This window comes from Gallus gallus, chromosome 3, assembly GCF_016699485.2.
Source record: "Gallus gallus isolate bGalGal1 chromosome 3, bGalGal1.mat.broiler.GRCg7b, whole genome shotgun sequence".
Taxonomy (NCBI): domain Eukaryota; kingdom Metazoa; phylum Chordata; class Aves; order Galliformes; family Phasianidae; genus Gallus; species Gallus gallus.
Window position 1 is genome coordinate 92,597,736 of NC_052534.1, and position 21,704 is coordinate 92,619,439.

General features: G+C 36.9%; 1 protein-coding gene across 2 annotated transcripts in view; it reads right to left on the reverse strand.

The window, feature by feature from the left end:
- PXDN (peroxidasin) overlaps positions 1-21,704 on the reverse strand; it is a 75,928-nt gene that overhangs the window by 13,455 nt on the left and 40,769 nt on the right. For both annotated transcript variants that reach the window (XM_004940497.5, XM_419931.8), the window contains 13 exons: positions 20,725-20,894; positions 19,403-19,520; positions 17,082-17,251; positions 16,369-16,641; positions 15,000-15,116; positions 13,661-13,819; positions 12,475-12,587; positions 12,019-12,175; positions 9,521-9,629; positions 8,935-9,092; positions 3,834-5,337; positions 2,874-3,008; positions 742-950 (listed from right to left, as the gene is read on the reverse strand). In XM_004940497.5, the coding sequence (XP_004940554.2) occupies positions 742-950; positions 2,874-3,008; positions 3,834-5,337; positions 8,935-9,092; positions 9,521-9,629; positions 12,019-12,175; positions 12,475-12,587; positions 13,661-13,819; positions 15,000-15,116; positions 16,369-16,641; positions 17,082-17,251; positions 19,403-19,520; positions 20,725-20,894 (3,392 nt within the window). The remainder of the gene's footprint in view (positions 1-741; positions 951-2,873; positions 3,009-3,833; positions 5,338-8,934; positions 9,093-9,520; positions 9,630-12,018; positions 12,176-12,474; positions 12,588-13,660; positions 13,820-14,999; positions 15,117-16,368; positions 16,642-17,081; positions 17,252-19,402; positions 19,521-20,724; positions 20,895-21,704) is intronic.

A 21,704-nucleotide genomic window follows, 5' to 3' on the forward strand; every position in this document is an offset into this window, starting at 1 on the left:
ACAAAACATTTAGAGAATCAACACATAATTACTCAGCTTTTCAAGTTTTCCAAATTGATATAACTAACGTATTCATGAAACTGTGTGCCAAATTGCATGAACTCTGGCAATGTGAACTTATTCTGAACTGGTAGAACATAATTTATTTGCTTATGATAAAGCATTTGAAGAATGATAATTGATTTTTTCTTTATGCCTCTTGTATATATGAGGATTATTTTGAAGTGATACTGAAAGACTTTGTGCTGTGTTGGTAAAATGACAACCTCAACAATATCTAGAGGTTTATAAGCCATTATCATCAGTAAGGGAAGGGCAAATGTAGGAAAGGAATTGCTTAAAAAATTGAGTAACTTTGTGAAAATTAGGACATGATATTGACATGATACCTTATGAAAAAATATACATGATTTCATCAAAATCTGAAGTATCTTATTCTCCCAGTCTCACACAGATGACCAGCATTTTGGACTAAATCTTCCAGTGAAGACTTTTCTTATCTAGGAATCTGTTTTTCAGAGTTGTTTACTAGACAAGACAAAACAGTTATCATCTTAAAAGCTAAATTTTGTAATATCTTACAGAAGGTTTTTTTTTCCATCTCACTTTTAATGTCAGCTGAGTATACTAGATAGAACCCTTCTTTTCACGTTGCCTTAAATTCTGAGATATTGAACTGAGAACACTCTGTCCATGGGGATAATTACATTATATCAAAGGAGTTAAAAAGACACTACTGACCTTCACAGCAATCTTGCCACATCCTGAGATCCAGTTTAGGAATGTCTTCACAGCTGCTATATCCATAAGGGAATTCAGCCACCTTGAAGACATCATGCTGCACTCTGGTTATGTTGTCACCATTGTCACACAGAACTCTGGCAAGAGATGTCTGCTTGATCTGAGTGAGCTGAGCAGGTGTGAACACACCTGGGTTTTCATACCATAACCTGTAATCTCACAGAAAAGACAGGTTTGCTAGTGAAAAATCAAAACGTACTTTTTCAGAAAACTTGCAGTACTGTATTAAAAATTAAATGAGCTTTTTTATAGATCCTATTCTCAGACATCTTTACTTTAGAATACAATAGTTCAATTGGAAGGGACCAAGCAAAGATCAGCTTCAGCTGCCTGACCAGGGGTAACCAAATGTTAAAGCATATTAATTGAGGGCATTGTACAAATTCCTCTTGAACTCTGACAGGCATGGAGCATCAACCACTTCTCTAGGAAGCCTGTTCCAGGGTTTGACCACTCTCAGAGTAAAGAAATTTTTCCTAATATCCAGTGTGACCCTCTCCTGGTGCAGCTCAGTGCCATTCCCATTCTGCCATTAGTTTCCAGAAGCAGAGCCTGGCACCTCCCTCTGCTTCCCCTCCTCAGGGACCTGTAGGGAGCAGTAAAGTCATCTCTTGGCTTCCTCTTCTTCAGACTGGGCAACCCAAGCATCCTCAGCCTCTCCTCACTGGGCATGTATTTGTTGCCCTCCTCTAAATGCTATCAAGGACATTAACATCCTTTACATATCGAGGAGCCCAGACACACTGTGTCTGAGGGTGTGATCCAGATGCCTAGAGGCATCGCTTCCACCCAAGGTAGTGTTGGGCTGAAACTCTGAAAGGGCCTAAGTCACTAACAACACCTTTGACATCTCTTCTTGTTGTATTTTGATGTCTTGAGTAGCTTAGGGCATAAAAAATGGCATTAGACTACCAAAATTAAGGTTCTTTAAAGGTACAACTTTAAAATACTAATTATTTCTCCAGACATCTTTCCTATGGATACAAAAATAATTTGATAGAATTGGTGAAAAGATTAGAGAATGGCTAATCTATACATATTTTATGATTAAGATAACAGATAATTAATTTTAGTCAAGATTTTTTTTTCTTTGAATTCATTCAAGTGACCACATTAACTTAGGGTCTTGTTAATATATGCTTAGGTAATTCATGAGATTCAAGAAGAAAATACTGTGGCTTAGAATAATATATTTTGATTTTCATTCATAAAGGGCCAAAAGCCTATTATGCATGCAAAACATAAATAATACATTATGATGAGAAAGAAGCCAGTCTTCTGAAAGAAAACATTTTAAGTCACTGTCTGGGATTTGGAAAGATTTTACACTACTTTAAGATATAATAATCGCTAACTGTGATTTTGTTTACATCTCACAAACCTGTGTGATACCATTCTAAACTGATACTTTTTTCATCAACTGTGATAAAAAATAAGCTTGATGTAAAATTCAACATTATTTTATGCTAGACCTAGAAGAATGGTCAACAAATTTCATTTTACCTACTTATTTTATCATTTTCATAAGACATTGGGCAGTCACCAATGTAATTCTAGCACTAGGATCAGAAAAACAGATTATGAAATTTCCATCTTGATATGAAGTTAGGCTCACTTCAAACATCACTCCTTTTCCCTGCACAGGCACATTTATTTTGAATGGTGCTGACAGCTTTGATCCTCTTCCCATTGTAAATGTTTTTCAAGGGAGAGTTGCTTTCATTGTATCTAATAATATTTTACTATTTTCTGGCATGCTGCTTCAAAACATTTGTACTCTTTGGACAGCAGAATCCCATTTCCTAAATATTCAATGTTTTCCCATAACCCCTAAATGTTTCTTTGGGGAAAAAAAAAAAATACTTTTTGAAAAATACTTTTTGAAACTCAGTATGGCATATTCACAATATAAAGTAACAGATTTCACAGCTTTTAACAATATTTGTACCTGTTTTCTTTATCTTTCAAATGAAAATAATAAATGCAAATTGATCTTGAAACAAGACATTGCAACTGCTTTTAAGCATTCTCAATTTAAAATTACTTCTAGTTTCCACAGTAGTTCAATTTACCTGTCTCCATCCCTGATACGTCTAAACTGAGTGCTTAACAGACACATCAAAGTTGGTCCCAGTCGGCTTCCTGGAACTAAATCTTCTACCATTAAAGCAGGAAATAGGTCTATGTTCAGGGGGGAGCCATACAACCTATTAAAAGGAAAATACAAATATTTATCATTAAATATTATTCATTTAATTAAAACAAAACAAAACAAAAACTCAACAAACCTCTACACACAAAAACAGTATGCCATAAAACTAAAGGGAAAATATATTGGTAACATAAAGTAAAAAATGACCGTGTCGGACCTATATCTTTTGTGAAGAATTTGTGGTGTACCTACAAGAAATCCTGCAATGTAGGTTGTGCATATGAGTAAGAGCATGGGGATCCGGGAGTCTATCCCACAATTTCCTTTATTCTAGTAGTTTTCTTTAGATTCCTAATAAATATTTCTTGCCCTTCTGTATGTTTTTACCCTAGCCAAGACTCAGTCTCTGTTTTTTTGTAGATAAACTAGGGATGGAAGATAGCTGAAGACTTATTTTCAGTTGTTAATACAGCTAGAGGAACACAGTTCACTTGTGATAAATAACGCACACATGAAAAGACAGTGCACATACAATGAATTATATTCCTGTTTTAGATTAGTTCATGCTTCCTGATTGCGTAGATCTGCACATGAACTTGCATTAAAAGTACATTCATATTTAGCAACATTTATAAAAAACAGATGTTTCAAATTAATACTTTCATGAATGCATGCAACTTCATATTGCTCATCAAGACCCAGAAGTGGAGAAACTAACTACATGTGGGAATTTTCCTCATTTCCTGATACAGATCAATGTTTCCTAAAAAAATCTCTTTACACCTTTCTTAACAAATACTTTCTTCCAGATAAGACATTTAGCTACTAATTTCACATGCACATTTAGATAGTTGATTGTTTTTCTTCACCTCAGGCTCACCTGCTAAGTTTTTCCCTGATTTCAGGATTCTTAATTTCATTTTTCAGATCTTCAAAAGTCTGAGCTGAAGAAAGATTACAGTAAACTCTAAAATCATGGTAGGGAGGAATTCCATGATCTCTGCCTCTCTGAATATTCATAGCTGCCAGATCTAAAGCCACAGTACGTGCCATGGAGAAGAGTCTTTCTGTTAACTCTGTATTGAGTAATTGTGATGGGACACGCATCTTACCAGCAACACCAAACAATCCCCTTAGAAGTGGATCAATGCCTCCTTCATTTACAATCCGAAATGGAGAGAAGAATGCCTTATGAAGAGGTAGATGGCCTTGTGGAATAGGTTCAAAGTTTTCATCCAGTCGATACAGAAAAGGATTAATGAGTGTGTGACCAAACCTAAAAGCGGCAGTTGCAAACTCATTAGTTATGCCAGAATTAACACTGGGATCATAACCTTTATATTCTCCAAGCATCTTCATGCCTACCTCTCCAAAGATCTTAGGTAGCCAGTGGCTAAATGTTATGTGTTGCATTTCTGCACCAACAATTTTGCGTGTTTCATGATATATTGTGTCACCATCCCAGTGTGGATTGAGTTTCAGAAGCTCTGTGGCAATTCTGTTGTGTTCTCTAAACCATAATGTGTGGATACTGGTAAGACCCAGCTGTTCATTAGAACGCTGATCACCAGCTAAAAAGCAGGGAATGGGGCTCTCATTTTCATCCCTCATACATTCTGTTGGTGGGCCAGTAGCAAACGGAAGAAGGGGCTTGCCAGATCTTTGTACGATGCCCTGTCTCAGAAGACCCCTTTGACTGGCCAAGTCTCTGATTTCCAGCGCTTCGTGATCTGAACTGCCATACACATTGGATGCGTCAATATATGAAGTCAGCTGGTTAATCTGTTCTCGTGGGTACACAGAATTCATCAGGAGAGATGTCATGCCACTTCCACAAACTGGACTGGAGCGTACAAAAAACATGCAGCGTGCACCATTTCTGACTCTGGGATCGTTTGGCGGTATCATTATTGAAAAGCATGGAGGATCATTTGTGCAAACTGAACTGCAATGCTGACCATCTGAAAATCTCGCCTCACTTAAGGCAGCAACGGTGAGATCAAGGTCATGGTCAAGAAACTGACCCCACTGCATGAGCATGTGAGTGTACTGCTCATCTGGGGTTATGGTTTCAGTTCCAATCAGAGTAGTTGAAACCAAGCGAGGCATTGGGAGTGCATATCCATTAGAGAGTCTCCTGGGTTCAATTCCCCGAGGCAAATTAAATCCATTTTCATAGACTGACTTTAACAGACGTTCAAAGGCTGTCAGAGAAGCGCCCCACATGGGATGTTGCAGATTGTTGCATGTTCCATCATGTGTCCTGTACTTCTGGTGAAAGCACATATCTGAGCAATTGTTCACTCGTCGATGAGCTGTACAGCCCGAGAGATTAGCTATCAAATTCAAGTACTGTGGGGATACGAGGTCATTATAGTGATAACCTGAAACCAGAAGAGAGAAGAAGGAAAATCAAAGACTTTGTAGACTCATGGTTCCCAAAGATCGTGCATTTATTTATAATGTTATTTTTTTATACTGTATTTTAGATAAGATTATCATTTAAAAAAGAACAGTGATCACGTATATAGCACCATTCACTCATTTGAGGAATAACTACTATTAAATCAGGAGAGGAAAATGACAATTCAAGTAGAACTTTCACAAAAGGAGGTCATTTTTTATTTGGTCACCTAAGAAAGTATAGATAGGAATGGAAAAAAATTACTCATGTTAGTAAAAACTCAAAATTCAGCAACTTATTTAGATTTTGAAATTTTCTCTTTAAGACTTGATAATTCAGTGAACATATTGCTATTTTGTTTTGCTTTATTGCAGTAAAAGTTGCAGCGCTGCAAGACAGTAGTGCTGCAATAGTGGCATGGTGGGTGGCAGACAATCCAGGAGATTCCTGGAGTCTGCTGAGTACAACTTCCTGGTCCAGGTAATAGATGGACCAACCTGAGGTTACTGGACCTGGTGCTCACTAACGCAGAGGAGAGCATTAGAGAGGTTAAGATTGGAGGCAGCCTGGGCTGTAGTGACCATGCCTTGGTGGAGTTTGTGATCTTGAAAACCTAATGAGGTTCAGTAAGGCCAAGTGCAGGGTGCTGCACTTGGGTCGGGGCAATTCCAGGTATTTATACAAACTGAGGGAAGATCTCCTTGAGAGCAGCCCTGCGGAGAAGGACTTGGGGGTCCTGGTGGATGAGGAGCTGGACATGAGCCAGCAGTGTGTGCTTGCAGCCCAGAGCACAGTTGACCTTCTTCCCTTCTTCTTGACCCAGAAGGTCAACTGGAGAAGGTCAACTGTGTTCTGGGCTGCATTAAAAAAGGGGTGGCCATCAGGGAGAGGGAGGTGATTGTCCCCCTGTACTCAGCTCTTGTGAGGACCCATCTGGAGTACTGTGTCCAAGCCTGGGCCCCCAGTACAGGAAGGACGTGGAGCTCTTAAAGTGGGTCCAGAGGAGGGTCACTAAGAAGGCCAGAGGGCTGGAGCACCTCTCCTACGAGGAAAGGTTGAGGGAACTGGGATTGTTTAGTTTGGAGAGGAGAAGGCTCCAGGGAGACCTCATTGTGGTCTTCTAGTACTTGAGGAGAGCTATAAACAGGAGGTGGAACGGCTGTTTATGAGGGTGGATAGCGATAGGACAAGGGGGAATGGTCTTAAACTGAGACAGGGGAAGTTTAGGTTAGATATTAGGAGGAAGTTTTTCACAGAGGGTGGTGACGCACTGGAACAGATTGCCCAAGGAGGTTGTGGATACCCCATCCCTGGAGGCATTCAAGGCCAGGTTGGATGTGGCTCTGGTTAGCCTGGTCTAATGGTTGGCGACCCTGCACATAGCATGGGGGTTGAAACTCGATGATCATTGTGGTCCTTTTCAACCCAGGCCATTCTATGCTTCTAAGACAAACAAAGAATAGAAAGTACATAGGAAAATCACCAGGAGCAATTTAGCTAAACAGAAGTGTGATCTGTAAGACAAGTGGTGTGCAGTAATCTGCATTCACATAATTCACAGCAGTTCACTGCTAAGAAAAATTAGTGTTTGCATTATACTTGGCACAGGTTTCCTCTTGGATCCACACCACTCATGTCTGGAACCTTGACACTGCTTTGCGTTCCAGTGGGTGGCAAAATTCAACTAGGGGTTAGATTTAATGGCTCCTGCTTGAAGCAAGTAAGTCTCCAGGATTGGATCAGCTCAGCTGTACCCCTGTCTAGCTGTCTTGAACACTCCACTGACTGAGACTTCTCAGCCTTTTTCGATAAGTTGTTCCAGTACTGCACTGGCTTCCTGGTGAGAAAGTATCGTAACATCCAATCTGAACTTCCAGAGCAGCAATTTGTGGCCATTCCCCTTGTTACACCATCTGGAACTAAGGAAGAGAATTTGGCTCCACCATTTTTCCTTGCTATATTCCAAGATTTTGCAAAAAATTCTCTGAATACAAAATTGTCAAGTTTCTCAACTGTTCCCCATGTAAAAGTGCTAAATAATACCTTTAATTGGGTTCTGCATTTGGAAATAAAACCAAACAGGGACAAATTTGAGTATTAAGATCTAAGCATTAGGCTGTTTAAATGAAAACAGATTTGTTCTAGTATTCAGGTTTCCCTACAAGCCAGATTCCTATAGATTTTGTTTGGCTGAAAAATAAGTTGTGAAAAGAATTTGCAATATCACAGAAAGTTGCCTGATTTTGTGTGCATTAACTTGTGTTTACATGCTTTAATGCTAATTTTTTTATAAGGCTTAGGTGATTGATTTCTTCTATTACAAATTCTAATGAAAAGTAGCTAAGGTATTCTCACACATTAGTTTTCAAATATCCTTACTGCTGTACTCCACTGTGTGAGTTTTGCATTTAATATGTTTGCATATGTATCTAATCAGAGAAGCAAATTAAATCGTGTTGCTCTTATAAAACACAAGCGTTCACATAATTTTATATAAGTTTTTGTGGTTAACTTTAGCACTAATTATTTATTCAGCTCTAATAACGAGTAACAAGGTTCTTTTACTATCACATTTACAGTACTACACAAAGCCTGCAGTCTTTGGTCTTATAAATACTTGCATAGTTCAGGGTCAGTCAGAGTTAAAGTTTTCGGAAGTTACAATAAATACTCAATTATAAACATCAAAAGAAATATAATAAGTAAAAATATTTCCTCTAGATTTTCAGTGTAGCTTTTGGCTATGTCTCAAGTCTCAAAAGCTCTCCTAAAACTCTGTCATTATTTCCAAATGCTTCAGTACTGTGTCCCATGCCTACCCATACACACATTTACACACATTAGTTGTATGCGCTCCAACTGGACTTCATGAATTTGAACTTGGAGTTCAATACCTAAAATGTAGAAATATTAAACAACAAATTTTTCTAATTTTTATAAAAAGCAGCAAAAATTTATTTCTCACTATATGAGATCTGAGTTAAACAGCTTAGTTTGCTACAGTACTCAAAGAATGAGTAGCAAATAATTCTTTGATTGCTATGGTGGTACATGTAGAAACCTTGTTTTGTAAAGAATACAGACTCTTCTTGTTGTAGCCTCTTTTCTCTGAATGATGACACCAAATGAATCTACCTAAAGAAATAGTAATAAATTACTGATTCTTTTCAATACAAAATAGATAAATCTGTTTTGCAATGAAGCAATGGTCCTAATGAATTAACACATAAGCAGCTAGCAAACAGGATGCATTAGGCACTTCCATAATATCAAATAAGATTAGGAGAAGAATCCGAACATGAGTTTTTCCCTAATATGTGAACATAAGGAAAAGTAGAAACATTCTACTGGGAGAGCTCAATCAAATCAATCAAATTGAGTTTCACCATAATGTAGCAGTGTGCAAACCAAGGACTGAATAGGTAAATGTTTTTCTAGTAAAGTTTTGTGAAGTCACTGATTTTGATATAAGGGTTCTGCAATTGGGACCCAGACTCTGGTAATCTCTCTTAGAAGTATTAATGACTTAAGAAGGCAAATACATTCCATCACAGAAAAATAAGGAAAGAATACTGACTTGTTCCATTCAGGTCAACCATTAGACCATCCTGTACATGATCTTGAATAAGCTGTAATGTTCTTTCAAATATTTCCCCAGCTCTTGCTTGCTCGACAGTGTATGGATCCCTTGGGTATCGAAATAAGGCTAGCAAATCATTTGGAGAACGAGGACGACTAATAGATAATTTGAAAAAATATGGTAAGTGCACAAAAGAGTTGTAAAATAACACTACATACAGTAAAATTTCAACATGATTAAAACATACCTTGGTTACTCATCTCAAAATGGAAGGCAAACAAAAACAAATATATATATATTTAATGAAAGAATATGGAAATAAAGAGTTACTATCCTATTATAACACACTGTCTTCCTAGAAAAACTATTGCACTGAGTAAAGAGATCAACAGACAAATATTTGGTCTCTACTACTTAGTATTTCAGCAGTAGGAATCCTTCCATGCTGAACTACTATTATTCCCAGAACTAAACCCACATTAACATTCATTAAAATAATAAAATGGCTTCTTGCTTACTAAATGTTCAATTTCTTCTAGTATATACTTTAATTTTGATTTATCTGTTAAAAAGGAGGGGATACCTGTCAAACAGATGCGTACGTGTTGAATTTATTGCTCTGTCAACAGTTGCAATTGCTTCCACAATTGATGTTTGTACAAAAGGATCTCCATTTCGGCTGACATTAGGGACTACAGAAAGAGGAATTCACATGTTATTGCAAAAATGACCACACACAAAAAGAAACTTCTATAAAACAAAGTCTAGACACGACATCATTTCAGTTGTACAAAGTAAACCCCTGTTCTTTAAGCATTAGTTTGTCCAAATACAAAATTCTTAACCGCTTTGGAATTCTAACAAAGCATATTACAGAGGAGAAAAATTAAGTTAAAATAATAGTTAACACAAGTTTAAAAGTCATCTTACCTATAATTCTAAAAATAATGTAAGGATAAACGTGCAAGGGGTTTAACTGCTCATTAGTAAGTCCTACAGTTGTAAGCAAAAATGAATAAAAAGTTCCTTTTGATTGTGGTGTATTATCAGCTTTCCAGTGTTGATATGAAAAACATGATCTATATCCAATGAAATAATATCAAGTTTTCCCTTTGAATCCAATTAGTACTGAATAAACGGCTGAATGCAATGCAAGAATTTAAGGGGTTAAAAGGAGTGTTACTTAATAGACTTAATTTTGCCTTTTAGAACACATAAACCACATAAATACAAAGAGATTTCATGAAAACAAATAAAAAAACTGAAATTGGAAAAAATTAAAAGGAAAAATACAGATTTGTGTACTTTCCCAAAAACCTACACTAAACTAACACTGCTCTTTACTTCTGAATTCACTCTGGTAAGCAACGTATATTCATTTTATTTCCTTTGATTACTACTTTGTTTTCCACTTTTAATATTATTAAGCTAAGTAATTTATGTTAAAAATCACATACTTCAGGGCTTTTACAACTCTTCATAGTACCAGAACACTAAAGCATAGGCCTTTTCATGCCATGCTCAATTGCAGCTGAATGTTTGTACAACGTCTAAGGCCAATAACCTTCCTTTCAGCCTAACCCAAGAACTACCAGATCCAGGGGCAACAGCTAACAATTTCCAGAGTATGTTTAGATTGGAAAAGCCACACAGGAAGAAGGTTAAAAGTAGGGAAAAATTCCAAAGCAAAAACACTGGAATAAAAGTCAACAGATGTACAAAATCAGCTGATATAAAAACTGTTGTTTACAAGCTTTTCATGACTTTTTTTTTTTCTCTTTTCTGGGCAAGAAAAGATTATTCATTTCATTATTCCTTCACTGCTGGCAGCTCAGTTGTGTCCACATGAGCTTCACAGCCTGGACCAGGGCAATCAAATTCAGCCATCAATATAGTCCAATAAAAGGAATCTGGCTCTGTATTTGTGTATTACTGGAGGCCTTTGATCTGCCCTCAGGCCAGCTGCCTTGGGCTGCTGACATTCTCTATGCACTCAAAATGGGCTGACCACAATGTCTAATTGGAATAGACCTTGATCCATGCTAATTATCAACTGCCGTAGCAGCTATAGAGGGACATATAGAGACATATTATTATTGATAAGAATGATGTAATATCATTTACAGCTTTTTCTACCCTTGTTTGAGTTGTTTTGGAGAGTGTGTACCCTGAATCATCTTAGGACTTCACCGTTATAGATACAATAATACAGTAGCTGGTTTTCTCCTCAAGGCTGCCTGCAATAGAAGTAATCTCAGTGTTCACCTTAGATATGTGTTCTGCAGAGCTATCTTTCTGATTAACAGTACATGCAGGATGAATCATAAACCTTAGTCAAATGTTAACTCTACAGTACTTTATTTTTGTTTGACCTTTTTGTTGACAGTATTTCGCTTTTTAGGCCAATAAATATTAAAAGTAAAAGCTCCATACAAGCCTTTCAAGGCATATTTTTCTGAGAGGAAGAGAAAAATGGCAATTTGCTTGTTAAAAACCTATCAATTGATTTTTAAGCAACAAAAACATGATCTACTCCCATCACACAGAAATTTGCCATTATTACTTTCAAAAAGTTAGAATAAAATCATATTTTCTGCATTTTTTTTCTGTTTTTTTCCTTTTCATTCTTAGGAGTATTACAACTTTACTACTTTACTGAATTATTTCACAGTGGCTGCTGCCCCATTTTCAAATAATAGCTTTAAGTGCCTCTTGAAAAATGCCACAGGAGTTCTTGTTATCTCAAGAGATTAGACTGTGTATTCAACCAGAAAATTTTAACCGGTCCAAATCATAACTCAAGAGGGAAGAAGCATGATTAACTGGAGCCCAGAACACTGTTTGTTTTGAAGCCTAAGTCCCAGAGACATTTTGGCTGACATGTTTCTGTCTTACATCTGTACAGAGAGCTTCCTGAATTAAATGGGAAAAAAATGAGAGGATCACAAGAGATCTAAAAAAAAAAAAAAAAGATAAAAGAAAGAATTCAGCATTTGATGAACTTTTTGCGTCTTACAAATTAGATAATTATTATAAAAGTAATTATCTAGTTCGTACCACTGACCAACTCATAAACCTTACCATTAACGCTAAGTACCATACTAACAGAGGAGTATCCTATGGTATTCCTGGCAACACATTCATATCGACCTTCATCAGCAGTTCCAACATCACGAATGGTAAGGTATCCCTCTGGACTAACATGAAATTTTCCACTCTCAGTTACCTGTACTCCATCCTGCAGCAAAACACAGTGTTATGTTACTCGGGTATATCCACTCCTTGTTTTCAAAGCTGATTTTTTTTAATTATTTTTTTTCTTCTTTTTTCTCAAAGTGATGGGCTACCAAAGAGTTACCAAAACATGTCCTGGCTGAAGCTCTAACAATCTAAAAGGACTCAGCATTACAATGATTTTCGTTACTTTAATGCTTTTATTACTATCATTGAAAGTAGGAATATTAATTGGATATTCACAAAGAATTGTTACTGAAACATATAGGTTGTTCAATGTCTATATTACTGGCACTCTATTACCTTATTCCATGTAATTACTGGCTCTGGCTCTCCTTGAGCGCTGCATGGGATCTGCACGTTTGTGCCAACTTCAACCGTCATGTCACTAGGAACACTGGCAAATACAGGAGTCACTGAAAAAAAAAATCAGCACTGTTCGTTTGTTTCAGTTACCCAACATTTCTTAATGTATAATCCTATTCTGTTTGCAAGTTTTAATTGCTTCTAACTACACCTTAAAGATAGCATTCCTTGTTCTTAATATCTCCTTAGGCTGATGTTTTACATACACTTAACTTCTTACCAAACAGGCAAGTAACTGCCAAAAACACGAAGATCCTTAAGTTAACAGCTCTGAAAAAAAAAGAAACCCAACCTGTGAATAGCTAACTTAGAACCAAATCAGCAGAACGATGTGAAATTTGCTTCTGTCAAAATTTGTCAAGTTTTAAATTTTAAATAGCAGCAACACAGATTTTTTTTTTTTTTTTAACAGAAAAAGTACTTTCCAGAACTTACTCAACTCTGACTACCCCAACCAAAACCCTTGAGCATCTAAACCCAACAAGCCCTAGGCCTTAAAGATCAAATGACCTTCCATTGTTAAGGAATAGCCACCTAATTCCATTGTGAACAGCACATTTTTTAATCCTAGTTTCCTTCAAATCAAGATCAACACCTCAGATCCTATAAAGCCTCCCTATATGCTGTTTATTAAAAACTACCTGCAAGCTAAATATAGATGTGCTCAGAAATAATGATGAGAAATGTGAATTATGGGCAACAACCAGAACAGCAACTTTTCTAAATAATAAATAATAATAAATAATAAATAAATAATAAATCTCTTATCAAATAAATATTAAATCTCTTATCAAAAAAGGCCATGCTTAATTGTAAGGTCATGTATTCTCCAGGTGACCTTAAATAAAGTCCATCCAGGCACATTGACACACACAATCCATTTTTAAAACCCAGTAAGACACATTACAATTCAAACCCAGCACCTTATATTCATTGTAATATTCAGCAAAAGTTCAGAAAAAAACCCCAAGTCTTATTTAAGATCCACTTTAAAAACTTTTTAACTCTAAACTAAGATAAATTTAACCTATTTCATATTCACACATATGACATACTATGTCTTCATTTCAGAAAAAAAAATGAAATAATACAAGCACAGTGTATTTTAATGTGGAGAACATACCTCTAGGCTGTACAGTCAGGTACACAACAATCCTTTGAGATCCAATGATGTTGACAGCTTGGCATTCATACTGTCCTTGGTCATGCAGGGCAACTCTGGAGATTCTCAGAGTACCAGAAGATAGGACTAAATGTCTTCTGTCAACAGACAACTGGCCTCCTGAAATACAGAGAAATAGCTTTTGCTGTTTATAACAGTAGAGAACAAAGTCTTTTTGTTCCAGTAAAAGGAAAATCTGGAAGATTTTAAATTTGATAGAACACTGGAAGCAAATAGAAGTCTCTTAAAAAGAAACAACTTCTGAAAGTTTTAAATCACAGAATACAAACACACAAATATATAAATACATAAAACCATAATCCTGATCTCTCCCCTGTCACCTTTTGTGATATTTCAGTATTTTCATCCAAGGAACATAAAAAAAGCATCCTAACAAGAGGGCACTAGAAGAATGCCTTTTGGTATTAATGATAATTTCCTATTATTGTATGTAAGACAGTCACAATTCATCTCATTTGCCTACGACATCTAGAGAACCAATAACCACCCACAGGTCTGAAAAAATGCAATATAATGTAATACAATACAAATTAAATGAAGGCACAGCAGTGCCTGTACCCTCTTCTTCCTTTCTGGACATCTCATTTGATTAGAGCAACTTTGGCAGAGGGAGAAACAGGGACGTTATCAGAATCATGATGTTCAAGTGTTTGTTAGAGATCTGCTTTATCTATCATAATTCAAAATTCCTTATGTGTTTCTTTTCCTGCTAGAACGACTTCATTTAATAGAACTGGCACATCTACTTCTATTTACAACATCCACTACAGTATTTCTTCCCACTGTACTAGGCTTAGTGTCTTTACAGCCCCAGCAGTCAGCAGAGTGGATCCCAGTGTTCCTGCTGATCCACTTACTCTGACAGAAATGTGGTGGATAAAAATTGTACTGATGGCAGCCTGGACTGGTGTGGTTTGTGAAGAGGGCACATCCCACCATACTTTACATCTCCAGTCAATGATGGACCACTTGATTTCTTCTGTTGTAAATTGTCAATAATAGATATTGCTGCATGTGTTTTGTCTCACATTTCTTAAACATATTTTTTGCAGGAATCTGTTATGAAGGCATATATTTCTGTGAGTCCTTTTTACTGAAGAACTCTGGGGCAACTAGCTTCTGCTGGATATTTTGCCTTTTCTAGCTAAAGAAGGGAAATATGAATTCTGTTTCCTTCAGAGCCGGAAGCATCTAAACAAATACACACATTTTCCTTCAATTCATTAGAGATTCCAAATTCTATTCTAGAAGATTAAAAATAAAAGCAGAACAAACTTACCTCCTTTAGTCCAAGCAATAACAGGCTGTGGATAGCCTTGTGCTTCACAAGGGAAGTCAACTGTCTGCCCTTCAATCACTGTTTTGTCTTGAGGGGTGACAGTAAATTGAGGCAGAGCTATAGAAGCGAAAAAACAAGAACTGAAAAATGCATGACTGTCTGAAATGATGTACAATTTTCTGTGTGACATGAAAGGCTCATAAGGGTAGGAAATGGGTTGCCAATGGGACCCTTTCACATTGTAAGCACTTTAGGGATGAAAGTTAAGAGCAACAGGAACATCCCATCATGCTGTGTCCTGGCATTGGTGAAGATCTCTGGGAGCTACTGCCACAGATCCAAAGAAAGATGGACAGTAAATTTAAAGAATCAGAGTGCTCCTGGGTTAAAATACCTTCCTTTTCTGTCTTTCAAAAACTCCTCTTATAAACTATGGAGAAAATGGAATGTGGTCAAAAGTTTCCTTAGTTGTTTCTGCTTGCCTTTACTCAGAAGGAAAATAGAGTGGCCAGTTTCTGCAATAATATCATGGTATTATCAATGTGAGAAGGAATTTGTTCAGCTCTCAAACCACAGTCATCCACTGGTGAATGATAAATGAACAAACCACATGGACAGACGGTTTTGCATAACTTTAAAACTGAACTCATTAACCAAGCATGTGCAACCTGAATGGTTTGTCAAACAGATCTTAACATGAGGATAAAAGTAAATGTGTTAATCAGAACATTTTGCAAATAAAGGTTTCAGCATTGAAACTTTTGCAAAAGTATATTCTCCAATCATATGTACAGAAGAAAGTTTTCTGACATATTGCTCTTGAATAGAAAAATTTTGCCAATGCCTCAGCTGGAAGAGTGGTTGTTTCCATGAAAATCAGCAGAATGTACCTACATTCACTCAGGGTTCTACAGAAGGAAGTGATATGGATTTAGACTTGAAACTCTGTTCCTAGTGCTCCAGACATAAATCCTAATCTCTAGAATTTCTAATTGTCATAGAAGAATATTTGGTCCCCCATGAGCTAGACACTGCATGCTTATTCAAAAACACACAAAAAAAACCAAAACCATCAAACTGTAACCAACTAAACTATAAATATTTCAAAACACAGGTGTTAACTTCTGTGAATAATCAGTGAAACTTAACATCCAGAGATTTAGTGTATAATATCTTAATCTTGGTGAAACATACAGCAACACTCCTGTGGACTAGTGTAATTGAAAGAAAAAGCCATTATGTTTTGGTTCTGGTCATTCAGAAAAAAAAGAAAGGAAAAAGAAAAAAAATAGAAAACCATACAATATGCTGTAATATACTCTTCATAATATGTTTTACAGCATGTCACTCCATGTTTAATTTTACTCACCTTGGACTATGATGTACGCGGTAGCATGGATGTTACCTATGCTGTTAGTTGCAAAACAGGTATACTCGCCACTGTCTTCCTGCTTGACATTTTGTATATAAAGTCCTCCTGATGGAGTTATCGTGATGCGAGGGTCACTGGGTAAAGGAGTTCTGTCACCTTTGGTCCATGTAATTTGTGGCTGAGGGTGCCCAGTTGCACTGCACTCCAAAGTGACACTTTCTCCAACTAAAACCTCTGTATTCTGTGGGTGAATCACAAAACTTGGCCTGGCTGTGAGAAAAGAACAGTGCTTAAATATGACTTTTAGCTGAGAGAATTAATTTGGCAAAATATTAAAATAGTTCGTGGAATTTACTTTTTTTCTTATTGATGTCTCTGTTCCAAAGTACTACTCAACTTGGTGCAAATACTGCATGCTTTAATCCTAATCTTTTTATCTGTTTTTTGTTTTTTGTTTTTCCTTAGAACCCCTTGAAACAATTATCAACTGTGCAGTTCTGCACATTAATTTGGTACTTGCAAACATAAAGCAGAGGCTAAAAGAGATGTGTTCTAAAAAGTTCTAGAGATACCCAAGCAGAAGTATTCTGCATGTCAAGAATATACAAGAAGCAATGCATTCTTATTTTAAAAAATCCTTTTTTTAGCAATCTTATGGTCTTGTTTTTAGCAGTCCTATAATCAAAACAGTTATCTTTTTAAATGTTTACCTGGTGATCCAAAATATCTGAGAGTAACTTCCTGAGTTTTCACTTCTCCAGCTACGTTTTTTGCCATGCACTGGTAAATGCCCTGGTCAGTTTCTTGAGTGTTTTGAATCATTAATGTGCCATCATCTAACAAGTTTAGACGAGAATCTTCTTTCATAATGAGCTCATTACTGTGAAGAAAAGAATCTGCTGGAGTTAAACCTTTAAATCAGAAGCACAGAAAACTGTCAAATAATAAAAAACTAAATTAACCAAAAATAACTTGGAAAAATTTTAAGTTTTTTACTGTGTTAAATAAAATAGAGCTTTTCGTTTTCTCCTGAAGAGAAAAAGCAGAGGAAAAGCTAAAAAGAACCCTTTTTTTTTAAGCAAGCACTACATCTTCAAAATGAAAAGCCAAAATATTTTTATGAGTAACAGCTTATGTGGAAAAAAAAAAAAAAAAAAAAGAGGACAAAAAACCATAACTTGTCTCTTTCCCTTCTGAGGATACAAGCTTTTCTAAGTGGCAAAACAATTTCAAATGTTTCCTCTGGAATTACACTAGGTAAATTCACTACTCAAAATACGTTCTACTAAGAGTAGGACTAGTTATATAAAACCATCTTGGTGCTAGCCTGCCTCTGGATTGTTCAAGGAGCAGTTATGAACCTGACTGTAATTTGCACTGGCTTGAAATGTAAGTCAAGATCAGCTCATCAGGCTGTCGTGGTTGCAACATTTCTTGATATGATCTTAGTACAGTAAGGGCATTGTACTGAAGGAACTGTTTCTCACTCCATCCCTCACTACATGATGAAGAAAGCACAGAGTAGGGATGAAGAGCTCATCCCATGTGTACAAAACCAAGACCAATTGCTGATCTATGCAACATTCAACAACTGCTCAACAGGTTAATGCCTTTTGACTGTAATCTTGCCATATTCAACTACCTTGCAGAAAGTTTTGCTCTCATTCATGCAGCTAGGAAACAAGCCAGAGTCAATAATCCCACACCCGAAGCTCAAATTTCTTCTTTAAACTCTTTCATATGTGTATTCCGAATACATGTTTTCTTTGTTTATTATAAAAAGTTCATGAGCCAAAGAAAATTTTAATGAAATAATTATACCATCCAAGTTTTAAGTCTCTGCTCTTTACATACTCCATAAACGCTGTACCCTTGTCTCATGTGGAGTTCTCTCTGAAACCAGCAGTAAGTTGCAGAACTACAACTCCACCTTGTTCCATTTTATCTGAAACTGACAAACTAAAATGGTTCACTTATTAATATGAACTGTGAAGGAATGTGTTTTCCAGATCAAGATCTCCGTTTGTTTAAGAGAGTTAATAAGCCAAAGTCTGATTAAGCCAGCGGCAAACTCACAAATCATCTGTCCACTGTAAGTTCATATAGGTTTAGGGCATGTGAAACGTTGCCATGTGGCTGGTTCCACACTACTTTTCTGGTCTTTGATGAAACAAGGCAGGGCCTGGGCATAGCTTGAGCAGATAGACCAGCCCATGGGCCCCCAAGAGATGCACATGCTTTTATAGATCCTACGCTCTCAAGCAGCAAGGAGAAACATTCAAGCAGGTTGTCCAGAGAATTCGTGCCACCTCCACCCTTGGAGGATTTTAAGATTTGGTTGGACAGAGCCCTGAGCAACCTGAGTTGTTCCCACAGCTGACCTTGCCTGGAGCAAAAGGCTGCACTAGATATCTGCAGAGGTTCCCTCCCACAAGAATTACCCTACAATCTTATGATGTATGCATGTGCCCACCCTCCATGTATTGACCTAGGGCAACTGATATACCATCTTCCCTCTTCTGGGATGAAGCTACACATCAGAGGAAATCTTCCTGCTTTGGAGCTGGTGTTCAAAGACCACCTATTCTGAAACCCAACTCTTGTCTAGCTGGATCTCTGTATAAAAGCAACTATCGTTCAGCCTCAAAACGTGATGTAAGCAGATCTAAGCTGCACATTCAAACACTAGCTAAGCTCACCAACTGCATGTGCAATGTGATCATGTTGGATTGTCTGGTACTTACATTCAAGTGATTTAAAGTTTTACAGTTGAGAGCAACTTTGTATGTATAACTACAGTTGAAAAGTTTACGTATTATAGTCACTTTCTAAAATTATCAGCTCATAAGAGTTTAGAATTACTAATAAAACAGATCCAGGCCATTATTGCTCCATATACTACTTTTTACTAGAATATGTTTCTGCTGTTACTATTCCAAATGTTAGAAGTAATGTGTTTGGTCATGCACCCAGCAATGTACACACACAAACATACTTACATCAAGTTCCTCTCTTCCTTTTTTGAACTTACTTGTTTCGAAGCCAAATAATTTCTGGTTTAGGATTGCCTTCAGCTCTGCAAGTGAAGTACACTGTATTCCCTGAGGTAACATCCACATCCTGAGGCTCTGATGTAATTCTTGGCCTCTCTGTATCAAAAATAAAATATATAAAGATCCTTTACTTGTTTCAAAACTACTAAAGAATGGTAAATAAACACTTTTCCATGCACCTTACTGAAAAATATTTTCCACAAATGTTTAAAGATTAAACATTTATAAGCTTAATCAGAATTAAACTCATTTTTACCTATCTAAAGGTGACTGCTGCCTTTCTGACCTCTATTGTTTCCTAGGAACTTTAATCAGACTGGAAATGAATTGTGCAAATTTGTATCAGGTTCTAAAGTAGCTGTTCTATTTACTTGAACAAAGGCTCAATTTGCTTATTAAGAACAAACTTTAAAGCAGCAAGCACAAGTGCCATTTAAAATAACTTCCTTTAGATAAGTATCAGCACCTAACCCTATCTCCTACAGAATAATTTGTCCAGCTTATTTCCTGCAGTTTCCATATTCTGGATCCTTAGATGTGCAGAGAACTGGGAGGATGCCATACGAATTATTCTCATATTAAATCCTCTTTCGTTATATTATTCAAGAACCTTGCAGACACTTATGGTCATAATTCTTCCCGGCAGAAACCCAACATACAAACAAAAGGGCAATTTACTTATTTTATATCTTCACAGGCAAATGCTCATCACCTGGCAAGAAACCTTCATTTCGGTTTCAGAAAGGGAGCTGAGCCCTGGGTGTGAAGTAATCTTGTAGTGACAGAGGGTTTCAGTGCCTGTGCACTATACATACAGAAGAGTATACATACAGAAGAGTAAAAGAAAACCCTAAACTAACACAGCACAGTTAGCAGGAGTTTTAACAGATTCTGTGAAATCAGGAACAACTATGTTTGTTCTCTTTATTTCACTCTCCCACATGCAAAAGGGAACATATGACACCCACAACATTAAAAGACCCTAGATGACAATCAAATCTGAAACATAAAATGAAAAATAATTTCCTCCTGAATAATCGCATTAAATTTCTCAATACCAAATTTCAAATGTGAATATACTTGTTTCAGTAAACGTAGTCTTAGGGTAAAAATGACTAATACTGCCAGAAGCAGACAAAAAGCAGTGAAGCAAAAAAGTGAAGGAACACAGAGGGATTTCTGGAAATCAGCACTGTTAACTCAAAGTGGGGAGGGAACAGAAGAGCAAATTCTGACCAACAAAACACAGTCTGGGTATGTTCAATACACCGAAGAAGTCAGCACAAAGCAGCAAACCCACCACAGTTCAGTTCCTCTGGTGTTATCGTGGCCACCGACCGCCCCTGGATCCTGCGTGGGTATTCACAGGTAGCGGCTGCCTGAGCATTGCCTGACTCCACGTATGTCTTCAGCAGCTCTGCCAGCCAAAGGATTTCACAGTCACAGTGAAGAGCATTTGAATCTAAACGCCTGCATAGAACAAGCGGCCACAATTCCTGTTAGCAAGCTCAAACTATTTACAAAGGGCAGCCTCAGAAACAGATGGTTGTCACTTTGCTTATATGCATTCTGGCAGTCTTTATTACAAAAATGTGTATTATTTCTACCACACGGGTAGGCCTGTGTTCAACCTAGCAAGCATATACACATCTTTCTTCTAACCCCAACAATCAATGAAAAAATCTGAATTTATTTAGAAGTCATGCATACTTTGCTTACATAAGGAACATATACAATTCTCCCCACATTTTTTTTCTGTTTAATACTTGGTACTACAGTAACCTCACAGTTAACTTGACAGTTTTACAACTTCCCATTTTGCTGATCAGGCAACTGAGACAAAGACCCACAGTTTTATTTAAGGGCTAAGCTTTCACTGAGTTTAGTGGGTCAGTAATCTCCTAACACACCTGCCTATAACGAGAACCCATAAATTTGGCTGACTTTCCAGTTACTAGGTGGAACACTGCACTTTCTAGGGTAGAGCCCTGTAGGAAAAAGAAGCATTAAGTACAGAAATTTGTAGCATTAAAAGCATTAATCAGAAAAAAAGTTGCATGGCAAAATAGTTTGGTGTGGCTTTGGGGGACATTTTCTCTCTTTTTTTTATTTGTATTGTTTTGTTTTTAACCTGTAGTTCAAATGCCCAGATGCTCTGTATTCCTTGCTGCTCTGTGATAAACAGGCAAGGACAAAGAAAACCATTCTACAAGCTGCCTTACAAATGCCTCTAAGGATAAGCCGTATCAGCTCAAAGACAGCAGGTCAGCCCAGCCCAGT